At 39.0% G+C, this 19,206-nt stretch overlaps 1 protein-coding gene across 3 annotated transcripts in view; it reads left to right on the top strand.

Moving 5' to 3' along the window:
- The first annotated feature begins 3,735 nt into the window (after positions 1 to 3,735).
- LOC135113799 (fibrocystin-L-like) overlaps positions 3,736 to 19,206 on the top strand; it is a 28,536-nt gene continuing 13,065 nt past the window's right edge. For 2 of the 3 annotated variants that reach the window (XM_064029416.1, XM_064029415.1), the window contains exons 1-3: positions 3,736 to 3,842; positions 14,432 to 14,613; positions 15,942 to 16,060. In XM_064029416.1, the coding sequence (XP_063885486.1) occupies positions 15,996 to 16,060 (65 nt within the window). In that variant the 5' untranslated portion in view covers positions 3,736 to 3,842; positions 14,432 to 14,613; positions 15,942 to 15,995. Of the gene's footprint in view, positions 3,843 to 14,431; positions 14,614 to 15,941; positions 16,061 to 19,206 lie in introns of those variants that run through there. The other variant, XM_064029417.1, reaches the window with a different exon arrangement.

Here is a 19,206-nt window from a genome sequence, read left to right as displayed (position 1 = left end):
TTGCACCTCACACCTTCCTGCTAATCTCACGGCTCAGGAGATGAACGATCACTTTGCTGCTATCTGTCAAACCTTTCCTCCCCTCCACACCACTCCGCTTCCTGCCTATCTGCCCGCTCCCTCCCCTCCACACACTGTCCAGGCGATGGATGTTTTTAGGAGAATACTTAAATTTAAACCAAGATCCACCACACCCACTGACCTTCCTATAAAAATTTACAAGGAATTTGCTGTAGAGCTAGCAACACCGCTATGCTCCATAATAAACGCCTCACTCTCCCAACACTCTTGCCCCGCGGACTGGAAGACATCTTACGTCATCCCCATCCCCAAAACTTCCAGTCCACAGTCACTCAATGACCTCAGGCCAGTCTCTATCACTTCCATCCCTAGCCTTATTTGTGAAGATTTTGTATATGACTGGGCATACACCAAAATTTGTAACACCGTGGATATCAGACAATTCGGAAATATTAAAGCCACCTCCACCTCACATTACCTGACCAGCTTCCTTGAATTCATCCACAGCCACCTGGACAAGCGAAACACCTCTCTAGCAGTTGCTTTTGTGGACTTCAAAAAAGCCTTTGATCTTGTTGATCACACTGTTGTCATCAGCAAGGCAGTAAGTCTGGGTCTCCCTCCTAATCTGATAGCGTGGCTAGCCGACTTCCTCACAGGGAGACGTCAGGCCGTTCGCTATCAGGGCTCTGTCTCTAATTTCCAACAGCTGACATGTGGAGTCCCCCAGGGGACCAAGATGGGTCCTCTATGCTTCCTCCTCCTCATTAACGACGCCCTCACTGACACCCCCCATCGCTGGAAGTATGTGGACGACTGCACCGTGGGCGTCCCAGTTTCCACCAAGAACCCGGACTACTCGCCACTGCAAGCAATTCTGGAGCGACTGCAGATGTGGACGGAGGAGAGCAGGATGACCATCAACCACAGCAAAACTGTGGTGATGCATTTCTGTACCTCCTCTGTACCAGTGCCCCCTCCCCGGCTCACAGTGGGCCCTCACCCCCTCCAGGTGGTCCAATGTGCCAAGCTTCTCGGAGTCACGGTGGACAACCAGCTGACCTGGAAGCAGCATGTCGCCAGCACCGTGAGATCAGCTACCTACAGGCTGTACATGCTGCGCAGACTCAGGTCGCTGGGGACGCCGACAGATGAGTTAAGGAGGGTGTACCTTACCTTCATCCTCCCCAAACTCATGTACGCCTCCCCAGCGTGGTCCTCCTCCCTCACACACACTCAACAGCTACAGCTAGAGAGTGTGCAGAAAAGGGCGTGCAGGGTCATCCTTGGCCCTGCATACACCACCTATGAAGAAGCCCTGACCAACCTGAGTCTGTCCAGAATAACCACCAGGCACCGAGAGGCTCTGGAGAAGTTTGGGAGGGGACTACTGCATCATCCACGTCTCAGAAACATGCTGCCACCCGACGCACCTCGCCCGGTCCGTACCACCAGACACCACAACAAAATAACGCCCCTGAAGGCGCCGCGCACGGACCGGTACAGACTCAGTGCGATTCCCACCATGGTGCGAGCCATCAATCAATAGTATTTCCCTCCTAGATTAGACTTACCTTTAGGATTAATGTTAAGTTTTTCCCCATCCCCTATGTACATTTTCAGTTTGTCAACTGCCTAAATAATAAACCGTTTATTATTATTATTATTATTATTATTATTATTATTACACACACACACACACAGAGAATGGAATAAATATTATCTTTATGCTAAGTTGTTTATGCATTCAGATGAAAATTAGATTATTACTATTTTATTATTATTATTATTATTATTATTATTATTATTATTATTATTATTATTATTAATATTATTATTATTATTATTTTTATTGTTATTATTATTTTTACTGTAATCATTATTATCACAGGTTTATGCATATGATTTAATTGTGTTTTGGTTCCATTTTTCTCCCCATCAGTTCGTCAACATGTCATACAAGACTAACACAAAATTCATGACAAGAAATGACTACTATTTTGTGAAGCACACACTCACCCAGACACCTGACAGAATTGAGTAAGTGTCCCTGTGAGTTTGTGTGTGTGTGTGTGTGTGTGTGTGTGTGTGTGTGTGTGTGTGTGTGTGTGTGTGCAGTTGTAGTACAGAGGGTGTTCGAGTTACAAGCAAGATATGTTCCGGAAGGCTGCTTGTAAGTCATTTTCCTCGCAACTTGTCATCATAATTTTTCAGAACCAAAAAAGAATCATACGTTCTGCAAACAATGTAATGCTTACTTACTTGATACTTGGTACCATGAGAGAGAGAGAGAAAGAGAGAGAGAGGGAGAGAGAGAGAGAGCACCTTGCCTTATGGGTGATGTGATACCACCAAGAAGTGACAGTCTTGAGGTTTCTGCCAAATGCAAGACTCAGATATGCCAGGCATACAACTCTCTCTCTCTCTCTCTCTCTCTCTCTCTCTCTCTCTCTCTCTCTCTCTCTCTCTCTCTCTCTCTCATGTACATTTTTCCTTTCTTCCGCTCTCCCTCTCAGGTTATGCATACCTTTTTTCATGTAATTTATTAAGATGGCTGGCTGAAAGCATAAGACAGGTTTGTTTGCCTATTTGTGGACTTAATGTAATGGAGCAGGGTTTCTACACCATGCAGCACAACTCTCCTGTCTCTTTGCCTCTCAGAGGCAGACTGGCAGAGGTCTGTGCACTGTGGAGTCTCAAGGCAGACTCACTGCGGTGCAGTACAATATGTTTTTAAATTAAATTTAAATTTTAAACTAGCGTCTCATAATAAACTGCTACAGGGCCTGTGTCCTGGGCCAGTAGGCGGTCCTCTGCTATGCTGCTGCACTGCGTAGTTAGTGGCAAAGCAGCGTACTGTGTGCCAAATTTGAATGTTTGGTTAGCAAAGGGAACATTATCAAGAGTACATTTTCTTTTTGCAAGTAGACTGCTCATATCAATGAACATTCGTAACTCATTACCTCGTAACTTGGACACCCTCTGTATACAGAGTCTGTGGACTGCCACTTATAGACCTAATGGCTTCTTGCAGTTTTCCATGTTTTCTTATGTTCTGTGCTACAATCAGACACTCGTTCCTTTCTGTGTGTTTATATCTCCTTAGATTTTCCTTGGCTTGATGTACATTCCTTTGCCTATATCACCTGTTCTTGTAGTGTGTGTGTATTTACCTAGTTGTGTTTACCTAGTTGTATTGTACAGAGCACAAGCCAAAGTTCATTTTGTCTTGTCTCCATAACTATATTTATCCAGTTTCTGTTTAAACATGTGTACACTGTTTGCTACAACCACTTCTTCCTTCAGATCATTCCAGATTTCAATAGTTCTGTATGGGAAGCTGTATTTCTTGATGTCGCTTGAACATCCACTCTTCTTTATTCTCTTCATATGCCCCCTCATCTGTCTCTCTCCCTCCTTCATCTGTGGTAACAAGTAATTTCTGCCTATTCTTTCTATATTGTTTACTAACTTGTACATTGTTATAAGGTCTCCTCTTTCTCTTCTCTCTCGTAGTGTTGGTAATTCCATCTCTTCAAGTCTTTCTTCATAGCTTAAGTGTGTGCGTGTGCCTGCACACACGTGTGCTTCCATCTTGTACATTTTCTTTTATTAACCCCATCTCCTCATTTCATTAATCCCAAACCTCTATTTCTATGCATGTCCGTGTGTGTGATCTAACCTGACCTAATGTGGCATTGCCTAACTTGACAGGACGACCAAGGGTGAGAGGGAGAGCCTGGAGTCCCTGCCTGACCCCACCACAAACATTCATGGGGACTTCTACTGGGACACAGACTCAAAGGAACTCACGTACATGGGTAAGAGCAAGGTCAGAGTGTGTTGAGAGTGGTGGGTTGGGTGACTGAGCTGCTGCTGGTGTTGTGTTGTGTGTTGTGAGTGGTACCGTTGCTGAAAATTCTCTCATTGCCTGAAATCTGCTGTGGAAGAGTGAGATGGTGATGTGTTGGGAGTGGTGGCTGGGTGAGGTGACTGTGCTGGGGTTGTGTTGTTGTGTAAATTAAAATCTCTCCTTTGTGTTTCAATGCCCAACTGTACTGTTCTCCTTGTGATGGTCTTGCCTGCAATATAACTTCTCCTCTTGCTATTTCAGTGTCCTACAATATTCTTCTTCTGTTATGGTTGTTGCCAGCAGTATTGAATTTCCTCTTCTCTCCCTGTCCTGTCCTACAATACTGCTCTTCTGTTATGGTTGTTGCCAGTGCCATTAACTCTCCTTTTCTCTCCCTGTGTTTCAGTGTCGCACAGTAAAAAGACTACAAAAAGGCATGGCAACATGGTCTTTGATGACCGAGTTCCTGGTCAATCAAGGCAGATCAGTTTCAGTGTGTATAAGTATGTATTTATCTGTGTATTTCTATTTTTATTGCATTGAGTTAAGTTTTCATGTTCCATTTGTGTGTGTGTGTGTGTGTGTGTGTGTGTGTGTGTGTGTGTGTGTGTGTGTGTGTGTGTGTGTGTGTGTGTGTGTGTGTGTGTGTGTGTGTGTGTGTATTTACCTAGTTGTATTTACCTAGTTGTGTTTTACAGGAAAAAGAGGTATGCTCGTGCTGTCCTGTCTCTATATCTATAAGCATCCAGCTTAACTTTAAATTCATGAATATTTTTTTATTGTACCACTGTTTCATCTAAGTTGTTCCATATTTCTATGCTTCTATTTTGGAAATATATTTCTTGACATCTCTTCTACTTGCTGTTTTCTTCAGTTTCACTCCATGTCCTCTTGTAGCTCTTGAGTCCCACACAAATAAGTCTTCTTTGTCAACTTGATCCTTACCCTTTAAAACTCTGTATATGGCTATCAGGTCCCCTCTTTCTCTTCTCTCTTGTAATGATGGAAGCTTTAATCTCCTTAATCTTTCTTCATAGGTTAAATCTCTCAAACTTGGTACCAGTTTGGTTGCAGCTCTTTGGATCCTTTCTATTTTCCTTATTCTTTTTTTTATTATGGAGTGACCAAACAATTGTGGCATATTCCAATTTTGGTTGAATCACATATTCCATCAACTTTTTCATCATCTCTTCATCCATAAAAGCAAATGTCCCTTTCATCTTTCTTAGTAACTCATAAGTTTCCCCAAATATTTTGTTTACATGTTTTACTGGTGATAAATTATCACTTATTGTAATTCCCAAGTCTTTTATTCTTTGGTTTTCTTAATTTCCATTTCTCCTGTGGTGTAGGAACTTGTCAATCTTCTTTTGTCTTTTCCTAATTCCATCACCTTGCATTTCTTTGCATTGAATTCCATTTCCCATTTCTTACTCCATTTATATATCTTTTTTAGATTTTTCTGTAATATTTCACAATCCATATTGTTTTCCACTCTTTTCAATAATTTTGCATCATCTGCAAAACAGACTTATATAACTGTCAACTTCATCTATCATATCATTGACATACACCAGAAACGTTATGATGCTAAGACTGTCCCCCTGTGGTACTCCACTTGTAACTCTACACCATTCTGATTTTTCTCCCTTTATTACTGTTCTCATTTCTCTATCCCTCAAGAAGTCTGTAATCCAATTCAGTGTGTTTCCTTGCAAACCCCCTATATTTTGAATTTTCCATAGCAGTCTCTGGTGTTGTACCTTATCAAATGCTTTTTTTTAGGTCTAAATAAAAGTAGTCTGCCCAACCCTCTTTCTCTTGAATTATATCAGTTGCTCTGCTATAAAAGCCCACTAAATTCGTGACACAAGATCTTCCACTTCTGAAACCAAATTGTCTGTCAGTCAATGTATGTGTTTCTTCTAAATATTCCATTCATCTGTTTTTAACTATTCTTTCTGCTATTTTTGCCACCACACTTGTTAGGGACACTGGTCTGTAATTCAATGGATCTTCTTTATTACCTCCTTTAAAAATGGGCACAATATTGGCTCTCTTCCAGTCTAGAGGAATTTTTCTTTCCTTAAAAGAACATACTATGGTATTGTGTATACCTTCTGCCAGTTGTTCACAACATTCCTTAAGTATCCAGATGGACATTCCATCTGGTCCTTGAGCTTTATTTATATCCAAATCTTTCATAATCTTTTTAATTTCACTTATGTCCACCTGTATCTCTCTCACCACATTGCCTCTGTGCCATGCTCTTTCTCCTTCAAATTTGCTTTCTTTGGTAAATACTGACTGGAAGCACTTGTTCATTAATTCCGCTTGTAGCCATGTATCTTCGTATGTAATGTCATCTTTTGTTAATTTATCTATTGTTTACTTGTTTTTCATCTTCCCATTCACATATCTGAAGAATAACTTCGGCGCACCTTTCCATTTGTTAACTATATCTTTCTCATAATTCCTTTTTTCACCTCTCAGGATTCTGATATATTCGTTTCTTGCCTTCTTGAAATCTTCCCATTTCTCACTTCCTCTTTTTTCTCCATCTATTCCATGTTGCTTCTTTTTCTTTTTCTTGCTGTTATACATCTCGTATTAAACAATTTTTTTTCTTTTTCACTTCCTTTGTTTTGATCTTTGGTACATATCTACTGACCCCTTCATTAAAAATTTCCATTAATATGTCCGACTTTTCCTGCGTACTGCTTGCCGTGAACAGTTGTTTCCATTTAGCCTCTGCAAAATATTCCCTCAACCTGATAAAATCTGCTTTCTTGTAATTATATCTCCCATTCTTGTAAATTTCATTCCTGTTTTCTGTTGCACCACTGCCTATGCTGAATTCAATTAACAGATGGTCACTTTTACCTAATGGGCACTGATAATTTATTGCTTCAATGATGTCCATTTCCTTTGTAAACAAAGTCTAGCCTTGATGTCGCTTCATTACCCCCAAATCTTGTATTTTCTCCAATCCACTGGGTCATAGTAAACACTTTAAACACTTTAAACACTTTAAACACTTTATTATGTTTGTCTGTAGTACATATATAAGCTTAAGGTACAATTAATTGAAAGACAAACAGCCCGTTATGAAGCACAAGCTTTTTGGGCACACTTAATATCTACTTAATACTGAAATGTAAAACAACACTAAACTAAAAATCTAATTGAAGAAAATGTAAAAAAAAAATATATATAAATAAATAAATAGCAATAACAAAAGATTTAGGGATAAATGGCTTTGCAAGAACAGGAAGGAAAGGAGAAAAATCATAATTATACATGAGAAATAGAGAAAATTGAAGTGGAATCTGATTATAAACAAGCAAATATTTGTTTTGAGAATAATTAAACAAACAGAAATAAATATGTATATATACTAGAGGATATAAACTATTTTAGTTACAGAGGATATGAACTATTTGGTTACAATACCAAGAAACAAAATAATAGATATTGATAAAAATTGATTGAAGTACAAGATGTGTCAGTATTGAGACAATAAATATTCTTTTAGTTTTCTCTTAAAGATATTTACGCTTAATGAATTTTTTATATGTGACAGGGTGCTATTCCATATTTTGGGACCTTTATACATTAGAGAGTGTTGGTAGAGAGTTAAGGTATGATGGGGAATCTGTAGAGAATGCCTGTAGCGTGTGGAGTGGTTATGAGTTAGGGTCAGGGTATTGTTGTTGTTGGAATTTATCAATTTGAACATGTATGATGCAATAGAGAAGTTTGATAAGTCAGAGAGTTGAAGGATTTTCATAGATTTAAAGAGTGGAGGTGTGTGTTGGAGGAAGTCACTATTAGTCATGATTCTAATAATTTTCTTGTGGAGGATGTTTAGATTTTGTAGATGACATGGGTAGGTAGTGGACCAAATTGGATTACAGTAGGTTAAGTGTGGGTATATATGGGCATAATACATGATTTTCATAATTTCCACTGGAACAAAGTTTTTTATTTTCAGCAATAGAGCTATTGATCTAGATAATTTTAGGCAAAGGTTTGATATGTGATATTTAAAGGTAAGATTATTGTCAAATGTGACTCCAAGAAATTTTGTCTTAGAAACTTGCGTGATATCTTTATCTAATATGGTAAGTCTAGGTAAGGGTTGGTATTTGGTGGTGGTATTTGTAAATAACATGTAGAAAGTTTTAGCTGTGTTAATTGTTAGGCGATTTGCAAGACACCATTCAGAAAAGGCAGATAATTCTAGGTTGGCTCTGTAGATTAGGTCAGTGGGATTATCACCAATCATGTACAAGGTGGAGTCATCAGCAAACTGTATAGTGTTGAAAGCAGTGGAGGCATTGCTGATATCGTTGATATATATCAGGAAAAGAATAGGGCCTAAGATGCTACCTTGTGGCACACCAAGATGTATAGGTTTGATGGTTGATTTAGAGTTACTGTAGGATGTAAAATGAGATCGGCCAGTTAAATATGATTTGAACCAATTTTCCACACAACCGCGAATACCATAGTGACGTAATTTGTCTATTAGAATGTTTGGGTCAACTGTGTCAAAAGCTTTGCTGAAATCAATGAAAATGGATATTATAGACTTATGTTTATTCAAGGCATCGTGTAGGTCAGAGGTAAACACATTTATAGCGTCAAAAGTATTTAGTCCGGGGCGGAAACCAAATTGCCTATTATTTAAGAGTTTTTGTGAATTGAGGTAGTTCATGAGGAAGTTCTTCATAATGATTTCAAATATTTTAGAGAACACTGGTAAAATAGAGATTGGTCGGTAGTTTGAGATATTAGTTTTACTTCCCGATTTATGGATAGGGATAATTTTTGCCAGCTTGAATCTATTAGGGAAAACTCCATCTTTTATTGAATCATTGAATAATTTTGAGAGTGGCTCTGCTAGAAGATTTTTGTTCTCTTTGATTATTTTCACAGGTATTTCATCCGTAGGGCATTTTTTATTTTTTAAGGCAGAAATAGCTTTTACTATGTCATTTCCTGTCACTATGGGAATATTCATGGAATTTAGGAAATTACCTCTGAGATAAGAAATGTGTGAGTTTTGAGCTCTAGGAAGCTGGGAACTAAGTTGAGGTGCAATTTGTGAAAAATAGGTGTTGAATGCATTTGAAATTTCATGTGGAGTGTGCAGGACTGTGTCATTATAGTGTAGTGTGTGGGAGACCGTCTTGTTATTATTATTAATGTTTTCTATTTCGGTAATTAGTTCCCAAACTTTTTTTGTGTTAAGTCTAAAATTTGCAAACCTTTGTAGGTAATATTCAGATTTTTTGCATTTTATTAAGTTATTTAGATAATTTCTGTAATGTTTGTAGTGGTCCATTGTAATTGACCCTAGTTTGTATAGTTTGTACAGCTGATATTTATGTTTTGTTGAATTTATTAACCCCTGTGTTAACCAAGGCTTACTCAGTCTTTTGGATGTGATAGTTTTGGTTATTTTGGGGAAGCAGGAATAGTATATTTTATATAATTTATCCAGAAATATGTCGCAGTTTGTGTTTGTGTCACTGCTAGTGAGGTAGAGATTCCAGTCTGTATTTGATAGGGTCTGTGTGAATTTCAACCGATTTACTCTATTTTGTAGCCTAAAATCAACTTTGTGGTGAATATTGCACACTTTATCAGAGACTGGAATATTGATAAACACTGGAAGGTGGTCACTGATAGGAAAGTGGAAAATTCCAGAAGAGACTGGTTCATTGAAGTTTGTCCAGACGTGATCCAATAAAGATGGGGCTGCAGTTGTATTTATGTCTGAAAATCTTGTTGGTCGAGATATATGTGGGAAGTAATTGTTTGATTGCATAGTTGTAATGAAAGAGTTAGTAGGAGGGTGTGACACATGTTCAAGAAGGTTTATATTGAAGTCACCTATGAGTATATTCCTGTTGTTTGTGAAAAAGTTATTTGAAAGAAGATTATCAATATATGCATTAAATTCATTTACTTTAGCATGTTTACTATTTGGTCTGTAAATACAAGAAACAGAGTAGGAGGTAGTAGGTAGAATAATTTTCACACTACATAGTTCAGCATTTTCATCACACATGCAAAAATCCTTAATAATTTCACTTTGTAGGTCAATATTTACATAAATTGCAACACCCCCACCTGGAGAGTATAAAGGCCTGTGAACATGATATGACTTATAGCCATCAATTTCGTGAAGGTGAACATTATTTGCATTGAGCCAGGTTTCACTTATACATAAGATATCAGGGAGTTTGGGAAGAGATTTGATAAAAGAGATTACTTGGTCATAATTTTTGTTTAGTGAGCGGGCATTTATATGGAGAATATTGATATAGTCAGCGCTACTTCTTGGTATAACATTCATGTATGAGGTAAGGTCATGATAATTACAGATATCATCTAACTCAAGAGATAAGTACATGGAATTTATTATTTCTATGCCGATGCTATCAGATTCATTGTTGTCTTCTAAGTCGTTGAAAAGTGTATTGAGGAGATTCTCACTAGTAAAGTTCATGATATAGAAAGGGGAATTTAAGAAAGGCTAGTAGAAAAGGGGGCAAGTATGGGTAGCAGAGAGGGAGGAGGGAGTGGAAGGGATTTGGAAAAGTTTAAGGGAGAGGAAAGGAAGGATATGATAAGTAGAGATAGAGAAGAATAATCAAAGAATAAGGAAATACATAATAAAAAATTAAAATAAAAATTAAATAAAAAGAAATTGAAAGGCTTACCAGGTATGTCATAAGAAGGGTGGAAGGTAGATTGCAAAATGTTTGCAGAATTTGGTGATCAAAAGGATTAAGTTGATAAAACTATAAATGTTCAAGATATTGGCAAAGTAAAGATGATAGAATAAAGCTTCATACCCAAGATATTGGCAAAGTAATAGATAAATAGGCAAAGTAGTAGATGATAAAAGAAAGTTTCATATGATGAAATCTAGAAAAAATTAAGATGAATAATAATAAGTTGGAGACATGCATAGGATATGACATATAAAATATATACACAGGAATGGATAATGAATACATTATATATATAAATTAAATAGACATAAAGATATCTAGAATGTTTGGCAGGAAATATTGCATCATGTTGAGTTGAGAGCACATTTAAGACTGGGTCAGAACAGGATATTTATCTAGGAAAATGTTCAAAGACTGTTCAGTGGTTATCATGTGTTTTTGACTAGATGTTTTTAATTTAACAAAGATCTTTCCATCCCTTGTGTAGCACTGTTGGAAAAGCTCCTTGTTTTTTTTCCTGATACCCCAAACTGTATTGAAAATATTGCGTCGTTTTGGAGTGAGACTTTCATTAATATAGAGGCTAGGTTTAACTTTTACACAGGCATCCATTATTTCTGCCTTCTTTGATCTATTTAGCAGCTTTACAATAATTGGTCTCTCTTTGTTTTGACTTTTTGAACCTAACCTGTGAGCAACATTGATGTCAGCATGACTTAAATTGATGTGCAGATTATCTTTAACTGAATTCACTACAAGGTCAGTTGAGTTTTCATGGTTTTGTTCTCTGGGCAATGCAGGACCACTAATTATTATAGTATCTCTTCTTTCATATTGTTCTACATCATCTAGTTGATTTTCAAGTTTACTGACTGTATCCTCAAGTGAGGTCACTTTGTCCTGCAACTTTTCAATTTTTTCATCTTTTTCCTTGGAAAGAATAGACAGAGCTTTCACTATTGTGTTCACTATCACTTTACCTTCTTCGGACAGACGAGCAATGTCACTGGAGATGAAGTCAAGGATGTTTGTTGTGGGTGCTTGTCCCATGGCTTGAGTTGGTGTCTTGACCATCTCGGCTATGGCTGTCCCCTGCTTCTGTCCAACTGGAGTAGATACTACAGCTGCTACGTCAGACCCTGCCGCACTCCTTGTTTGCACCATTTAGCTTGCGAGAATCCAAGTAGTAGACTACGTGCAGGTATAATGGAGTAAACAGGTACAGGGGCGAATCTGCGACGAGCCGGGGTTTGTTTACGTTTGACAAATATTGTTGGAACAGTCCAGCGGCGGAGGCAGGGGACTTGTTTTGCTGGCTTATTCTTCCTTCACATCCTTCTATGTACTGGTTCTTGTATGGATCTTATGGCGGAGACATACCCGGAGCAGCCCTTAATGGTTCTTGGATAATAAGCGGGTGTAGCAAGCAGAAAAAATGTGGAAAGTGAGGAGCTCCAAGGCACACGTGTTTCCACGTGTCTCCCCCATCCATGGTCCACTCTTCCCAGCATACCTCCTTGCAATTAAAGTCACTCATAAGTGTTATATTGTTACTCTCTGCCAGTATTCTCTCCAAACGGTTACTAGTATCTCTTAACAATAATTTATAATCCTCTTGTGTCCATGCATTTGTCTCTGTGGGTACATAAGCCACTGCAAAATCTCTTCTTCCTTTTCGTTTCCTTTTTGTTTGAATTCTAATTACTTCCGCCATTCCTTCTCCTATTTCAACCTCTTCCACTGTTATACTCTTCTTTGTAAGTAACATGACTCCTCCCCCTTTCTTATTATTTCTATGTTTTATCCACACATTATAATTACTATTATCAATTCTTATATTTTCTGTTGTCTCATTTAGTTTAACTTCAGTAATACCCATGATGTCGGGCTGCTTTATCTTAATATAATTATTCAATTCACGCAACATTGATATTAAACCATTTATATTTGTATTTGCCACTGTCCACTTTTTATTTTTCCATACATTATTTACATTTTCTATTCTTTTTTTTTGTCAGATACCACTTCCTGAGCCTCTTGTCTTTTACCTTCCAATAGAACTTTTTTTTCTCTTCCTCTGTTCTTTTCTCATTTTTTGCCTTTGCTTCTTTTATTAGATCGCTTACCTTGAGTCTCTCCTCCTCATTCATGTCCCTCTTTATCCAAACTTTCCTGTATTGCTCTGTCTTGTCCAGTTTCCACACATTCAATATCACTTCCATGGCTGTTGTTTGTGCCCTAAATTTTACTTTCATTGGTTGTTCTCCTTCTTCTATATACTTCCCCAGTCTATGTATTTCCTCAATTTCACTTATCCAGTCCTCCCCTTCTCTCTGTATATTTTTTACAATGTCCTTTGCAACCTTTTTTTGTTCTTTTTCCCTCTTGTATCTTACTGGGTCAGTTTCCTCTTTTAATCCATATATAACAATACATTTCTCTTTGTCCATTGTGTCCCTTACCATCGATTCCTCCTGTTTGATCACTTTCACAATTTCCTTACTTAAATCTGTCTTTTCCTTCTTTTGCGCTTCTATGATTTCTGTAAAGTTAACTTTTTCTTCCTTTTTTCCTTCCTCCAGATTTGATGTTCACTTTTCATCCCTATCACTTCATTTTCCTGTTTTTTAATAATATCATTGTTTTCCTTCAATTTTGTTTTTAGATCAGCACATAGTCCTCAATTCTTTGTTTTCCTCTTCCAGGTCATGTTGTTTTTTTTCTAATTTTTTTCACTCTTTCAGTGAGGTCACTGATCATCCCTTCCATCAAAGCCACTTTCCTTCCTTGCATTTTATCATGTAGTTCATTATCTTCCTCAAATCCTGGGAATGGTGACCCCGTTGGCAACACTCCACTCCCACCTATGGCGTCCGCCTTGCTGGAGCTTTTACTCATTTTATTACCTCTGTTATTACTTAAATTTTCTTTTATTTATTTATTTCTGGAGACAGGAGAACTCTACTTGAGCACAGCTCTACTTAAATTTTCTTTTATTTATTTATTTCTGGAGACAGGAGAACTCTACTTGAGCATAGCTCCTACCCGGGAACACATTCTAAGCTCCTAGTGGTGGCCATGGTCAAACAAAATCTTTCTTTGCAGGAGCTTGGATTGCTGGTTGTTTACTCGACGATGATGTGTGTGTGTATGTGTGTGTGTGTGTGTGTGTGTGTGTTTGTTTGCTATTGGTGATGTAAAGTTTTTGGACTATCACTAGTCACAAAAACATCCTTGAAAACTCCTATAACTTTCACCATAATTCACCAGACTATCAGTACCCTTTAAACTACCAACTGAATCCCAAAAACACCCTTGAAAATCCTCTTAACCTCCACTGTAATCTGTCAGTTTATCATTACCCTCCCCAACTTATCACTAGACTAACAAAAACACCTTGAAAACCCCAAAACTTTCACCAGAGCCTGTCAGACTATCTGTAACCTCCCAAAATTATCACTAGAATCACAAAACCATCCTTGAAAACCCCAAAACTTCCACCAGAGCTTGTCAAAATTATCACTAGAATCACAAAAACACCCTTGAAAACTATGAGCATCTGTTCGACTCTCAATACCCTTCTTTAACTATCAGTAGAATCATGAAAACACCCTTGAAAATCTCAATACAAGCTGTCAAGATGAAACACCGAATCATCTTCACAATATAGTCTAATTACAAATAATATCTCTCTCTCTCTCTCTCTCTCTCTCTCTCTCTCTCTCTCTCTCTCTCTCTCTCTCTCTCTCTCTCTCTCTCTCTCTCTCTCTCTCTCTCTCTCTCTCTTTCTACTCTCTACTCTCTCTAGGTGTCAGCACAAAGGATGTTCTGCGCCTGACCCTAGACCAGTCCCCACAACACATCCAGATGCACCTTTCCGCTGGTCTGATGTGGAGACGTGGAAGCATATGCCAGTCAGTACTGGTGGCCACCCAACAGAGGCAGAATACAGCCTGCCCGTGGAGGGAGATGAGATTGTGATTCCTGAGAGTAAGTGTGTGTATTTACTGTTGTATTTATATGGGAAACTATACTTTTTGACATCTCTTCTACAAGCACTCTTCTTCAGCCTCTTTCCATGTCCTCTAGTGTTCCGTGTATCCCAGACCATTAAGTTGCTTTAGTCCACCTCCTCTACTCCCTTATATGCTTTATATATTGCAATCATGTCTCCCCTTTCTCTCCTCTTTTCCAACGTTTGTAGATGTATCCTTTCCAGTCTCTCTTCATATGACAAGTCTCTGATACTTGGTACCATCTTTGTAGCTGCTCTCTGAACTCTCTCCAACTTCCTTATATCCTTTTTCTTGTATGGCAACCACACTACTGCTGCATATTCTAGTCTGGGTCTTATCAGCAACATGATCATCTTCCTGACCATCTCTTCATCCATATATGCAAAGACCTGCCTTATTCTTCTCAACAAGTAATTTTGCTAATGTAATTTTGCTAATGTGTCTCTCCGGGGTCAGGTTCCAAGTCAACCTTACACCATTCAACATATAATTTCCTTTTATTCTTCTTGTACTTTTTCCAAATTCTATTACCTTACACTTCTTTAAATTAAATTCCATTTCCCATCTATAACTCCACTCTGATATCTTGTTCAGGTCTTCTTGTAATGTTTCACAGTCCTCTGCACTCTCAACTTTCTTCAGCAACATTGCATCATTCGCAAAAAGGCTCGTGTAGCTGTTCACACTTTCCATCATATCATTTATATAGACTGCAAACATGATTGGTAAGTACTGAGCCTTGGGGTACTCCACTTATGACTTCCCTCCATGATGATTTTTGATCTTTTACCAAGGTTCTCATTTCTCTGTTTGTCAAGAAATTTTCCATCCATCTCAGCAAGCCCCCCTTAGCCCACCATTATGCTTCAACTTCCACAACAATTTCCTGTGTGGCACTTTATCAAAGGCTGCCTTCAGGTCTAAATAAACACAATCAGCCCATCCATCTCTTTCTTGCATTATATCCACCACTCTAGAATAAAAACTCAGTAAGTTTGTAACACACAATTCTCTCTCTCTCTCTCTCTCTCTCTCTCTCTCTCTCTCTCTCTCTCTCTCTCTCTCTCTCTCTCTCTCTCTCTCTCTCTCTCTCTCTCTCTCTCTCTCTCTCTTGTCTCCTTGGTACTGAAACTGATTTTTTCTTGGGTGTAAGCATAAATTATCTACACCTTGCCACACTAAACCATGTTCAGTAATACCCAGTAAACACTACACTACACCCTGTCACACCAAACTACACTCAGTTACACCTTATGACATTTTACTCAACTACACTTGATCATACCCTGGTATACCCTACAGGCATGTGACTAGTTGTGGACACGGCCACACCCAAGCTTGGCCGTGTCTTTGTGTATGGCACCATTGAGTTTGATGACACGATGGACCACAGATTTGAGGCCACCATTATTTACATCCAGGTGAGTAGCAGTGATGGAGGTCAGCACCTGTGACTGCCTTGTAGGTACCTGTGTTGTTAGCTGGTTGTGGTGTACAGGGCATCAGCTACACTCCTCTGGTTGTCTTTGTATCTCTGTTTGTCCAGTCTTCTCTTTAGTTAACACTCCTCGCTTCTGTCACCCCTTGCCTCTGTATGTGAGTGTGTTAGTTATATACATACAGAGCCTAAGCTACACTTCTCTAGTCTTGTCTCTGTATCTCTGCTTAGTCTTCACTTCAGTTAACACTTCTTGCCTCTGTCACCTCTTCATTTTAGTGTTGATGCATGTTTTTTTTTTTTTATGTAGGAGGGACACTGGCCAAGGGCAACAAAAATCCAATAAAAAAAATCCCAACTGAGATGCTATTCCCATAAAAGGGTCCAAAGTGGTAGTCAAAAATTGAAGGATAAGTGTCTTGAAACCTCCCTCTTGAAGGAATTCAAGTCATAGGAAGGTGGAAATACAGAAGCTGGCAGGGAGTTCCAAAGTTTACCAGAGAAAGGGATGAATGATTGAGAATACTGGTTAACTCCTGCAGTAGAGAGGTGGACAGAATAAGGGTGAGAGAAAGAAGAAAATCTTGTGCAGCAAGGCTGTGGGAGGAGGGGAGGCATGCAGTTAGCAAGATCAGAAGAGCAGTTAGCATGAAAATAAGGGTAGAAGACAGCTAGAGATGTAACATTGTGGCAATGAGAGAAGTCTAGAAGAGAAATGTCTAGAAGAGTGGTATGAGTGGAACCCCTGCCAGACATGTGAAGCATATTCCATATATGGGTGGATAAGGCCCTTGTATAGAGTTAGCAGCTAGGGGTTGAGAAAAACTGGTGGAGATGTCTCAAAATGCCTAACTTCATAGAAGCTGTTTTAGCTAGAGATGAGCTTTGAAGTTTCCATTTTAGATTATAAGTAAAGGACAGACTAAGGATGTTCAGTGCAGAAGAGGGGGCAGTTGAGTGTCATTGAAGAAGAGAGGATAGTTATCTGGAAGGTTGTGTCAAGTTGATAGATGGAGGAATTGAGTTTTTGAGGCATTGAACAATACCAAGTTTGCTCTGCCCCAATCAGAAATTTTAGAAAAATCAGAAGTTAGGCATTCTGCGGCTTCCCTGCGTGAAATGTTTACTTCCTGAAGTGTTGGATATTTATGAAAAGACGTGGAAAAGTGCAGGGTGGTATCATCAGTGTAGTTGTGGATAGGACAAGAAGTTTGGTTTAGAAGATCATTGATGAATAATAGGAAGAGAGTGGGTGATAGGACAGAATCCTGAGGAACACCACTGTTAATAGATTTAGGAGAAGAACAGTGACTGTCTACCACAGCATCAATAGAATGGTCAGAAAGGAAACTTGAGATGAAGTTACAGAGAGAAGGATAGAAGCTGTAGGAAGGTACTTTGAAAATCAAAGCTTTGTGCCAGACTCTATCAAAAGCTTTTGATATATCCAAGGCAACAGCAAAAGTTTCACCGAAATCTCTAAAAAAGGATGACCAAGACTCAGTAAGGAAAGCCAGAAGATCACCAGAACAGTGGCCTTGACAGAACCCATACTGGCGATCAGATAAAAGGTTGTGAAGTGATAGATGTTTAAGAATCTTCTTGTTGAGGATAGATTAAAAAACTTTAGATAAGCAGGAAATTAAAGCAATAGGATGGTAGTTTAAGGGACTAGAATGGTCACCCTTTTTAGGAACAGGCTGTATGTAGGCAAACTTCCAGCAAGAAGGAAAGGTAGATGTTGACAGACAGAGTTGAAAGATTTTGACTAGGCAAGGTCCAAGCACAGAGGCACAGTTTCAGAAAACAATAGGAGGGACTCCATCAGATCCATAAGCCTTCCAAGGTTTTAGGCCAGTGAGGGCATGCAAAAACATCATTGCGAACAATTTTAATAGGTAGCATGAAGTAGTCAGAGGGTGGAGGAGAAGGAGGAACAAGCCCTGAATTGTCCAAGGTAGAGTTTTTAGCAAAGGTTTGAGCGAAGAGTTCAGCTTTAGAGATAGATATGATAGTAGTGGTGCCATCAGGTTGAAATAAAGGAGGGAAAGAAGAAGAAACAAAGTTATTGGCAATTTTTGGGGGCTAGATGCCAGAAGTAACAAGGGGAGTTAGATCTTGAAAAATGTTGACACTTTCCATTAATGAAGGAGTTTTTGGCTAGTTGGAGAACAGACTTGGCATGGTTCCGGGCAGAAATATAAAGTGCATAAGATTCTGGTGATGGGAGGCTTAAGTACCTTTTGTGGGCCACCTCTCTATCATGTATAGCACGAGAACAAGCTGTGTTTAACCAAAGTTTGGAAGGTTTAGGTCAAGAAAAAGAGTGAGGAATGTACGCCTCCATGCCAGACACCACCACTTCTGTTATGTGCTTGGCACACAAAGATGGGTCTCTGACATGGAAGCAGTAGTCATTCCAAGGAAAATCAGCAAAATACCTCTTCAGGTCCCCCAACTAGCATAGGCAAAACACCAGAGGCACCTTTGCTAAGGGGGATCCTGAGGAAGGATTGGAACAATAGGACAAGATACAGATATAAGATTGTGATCGGAGGAGCCCAACGGAGATGAGAGGGTGACATCGTAAGCAAAAGGATTAGAGGTCAGGAAAAGGTCAAGAATGTTGGGCGTATCTCCAAGACGGTCAGGAATAGAAGTAGGGTGTTGCACCAATTGCTCTAGGTTGTGGAGGATATCACAGTTGAAGGCTAGTTCAACATGATGGTCAGTAAAGGGAGAGGAAAGCCAAAGCTGGTGGTGAACATTGAAGTCTCCAAGAGTAGAGATCTCTGCAAAAGGGAAGAGAGTCAGAATGTGCTCCACTTTGGAAGTTAAGTAGTCAAAGAATTTCTTACAGTCAGAGGAGTTAGGTGAGAGGTATACAGCACAGATAAATTTAGTTTGAGAGTGACTCTGTAGTCGTAGCCAGATAATGTGTAAACTTGGAAGATTCAAGAGCGTGGGCACGAGAGCAGGTTAAGTCATTGCGCACATAAATGCAGCATCCAGCGTTGGATTGAAAATGAGGATAGAGAAAGTAGGAGGGAACAAAAAAGGGGCTACTGTTAGTTTCCTCTGACACCTTGGTTTCAGTGAGGAAAAGAAGATGAGATTTAGAAGAGGAGA

This window comes from Scylla paramamosain, chromosome 26 (assembly GCF_035594125.1).
Source record: "Scylla paramamosain isolate STU-SP2022 chromosome 26, ASM3559412v1, whole genome shotgun sequence".
Taxonomy (NCBI): domain Eukaryota; kingdom Metazoa; phylum Arthropoda; class Malacostraca; order Decapoda; family Portunidae; genus Scylla; species Scylla paramamosain.
Note: the sequence above shows the minus strand (reverse complement) of the source record. Positions and strands in the feature narration are given on the sequence as shown.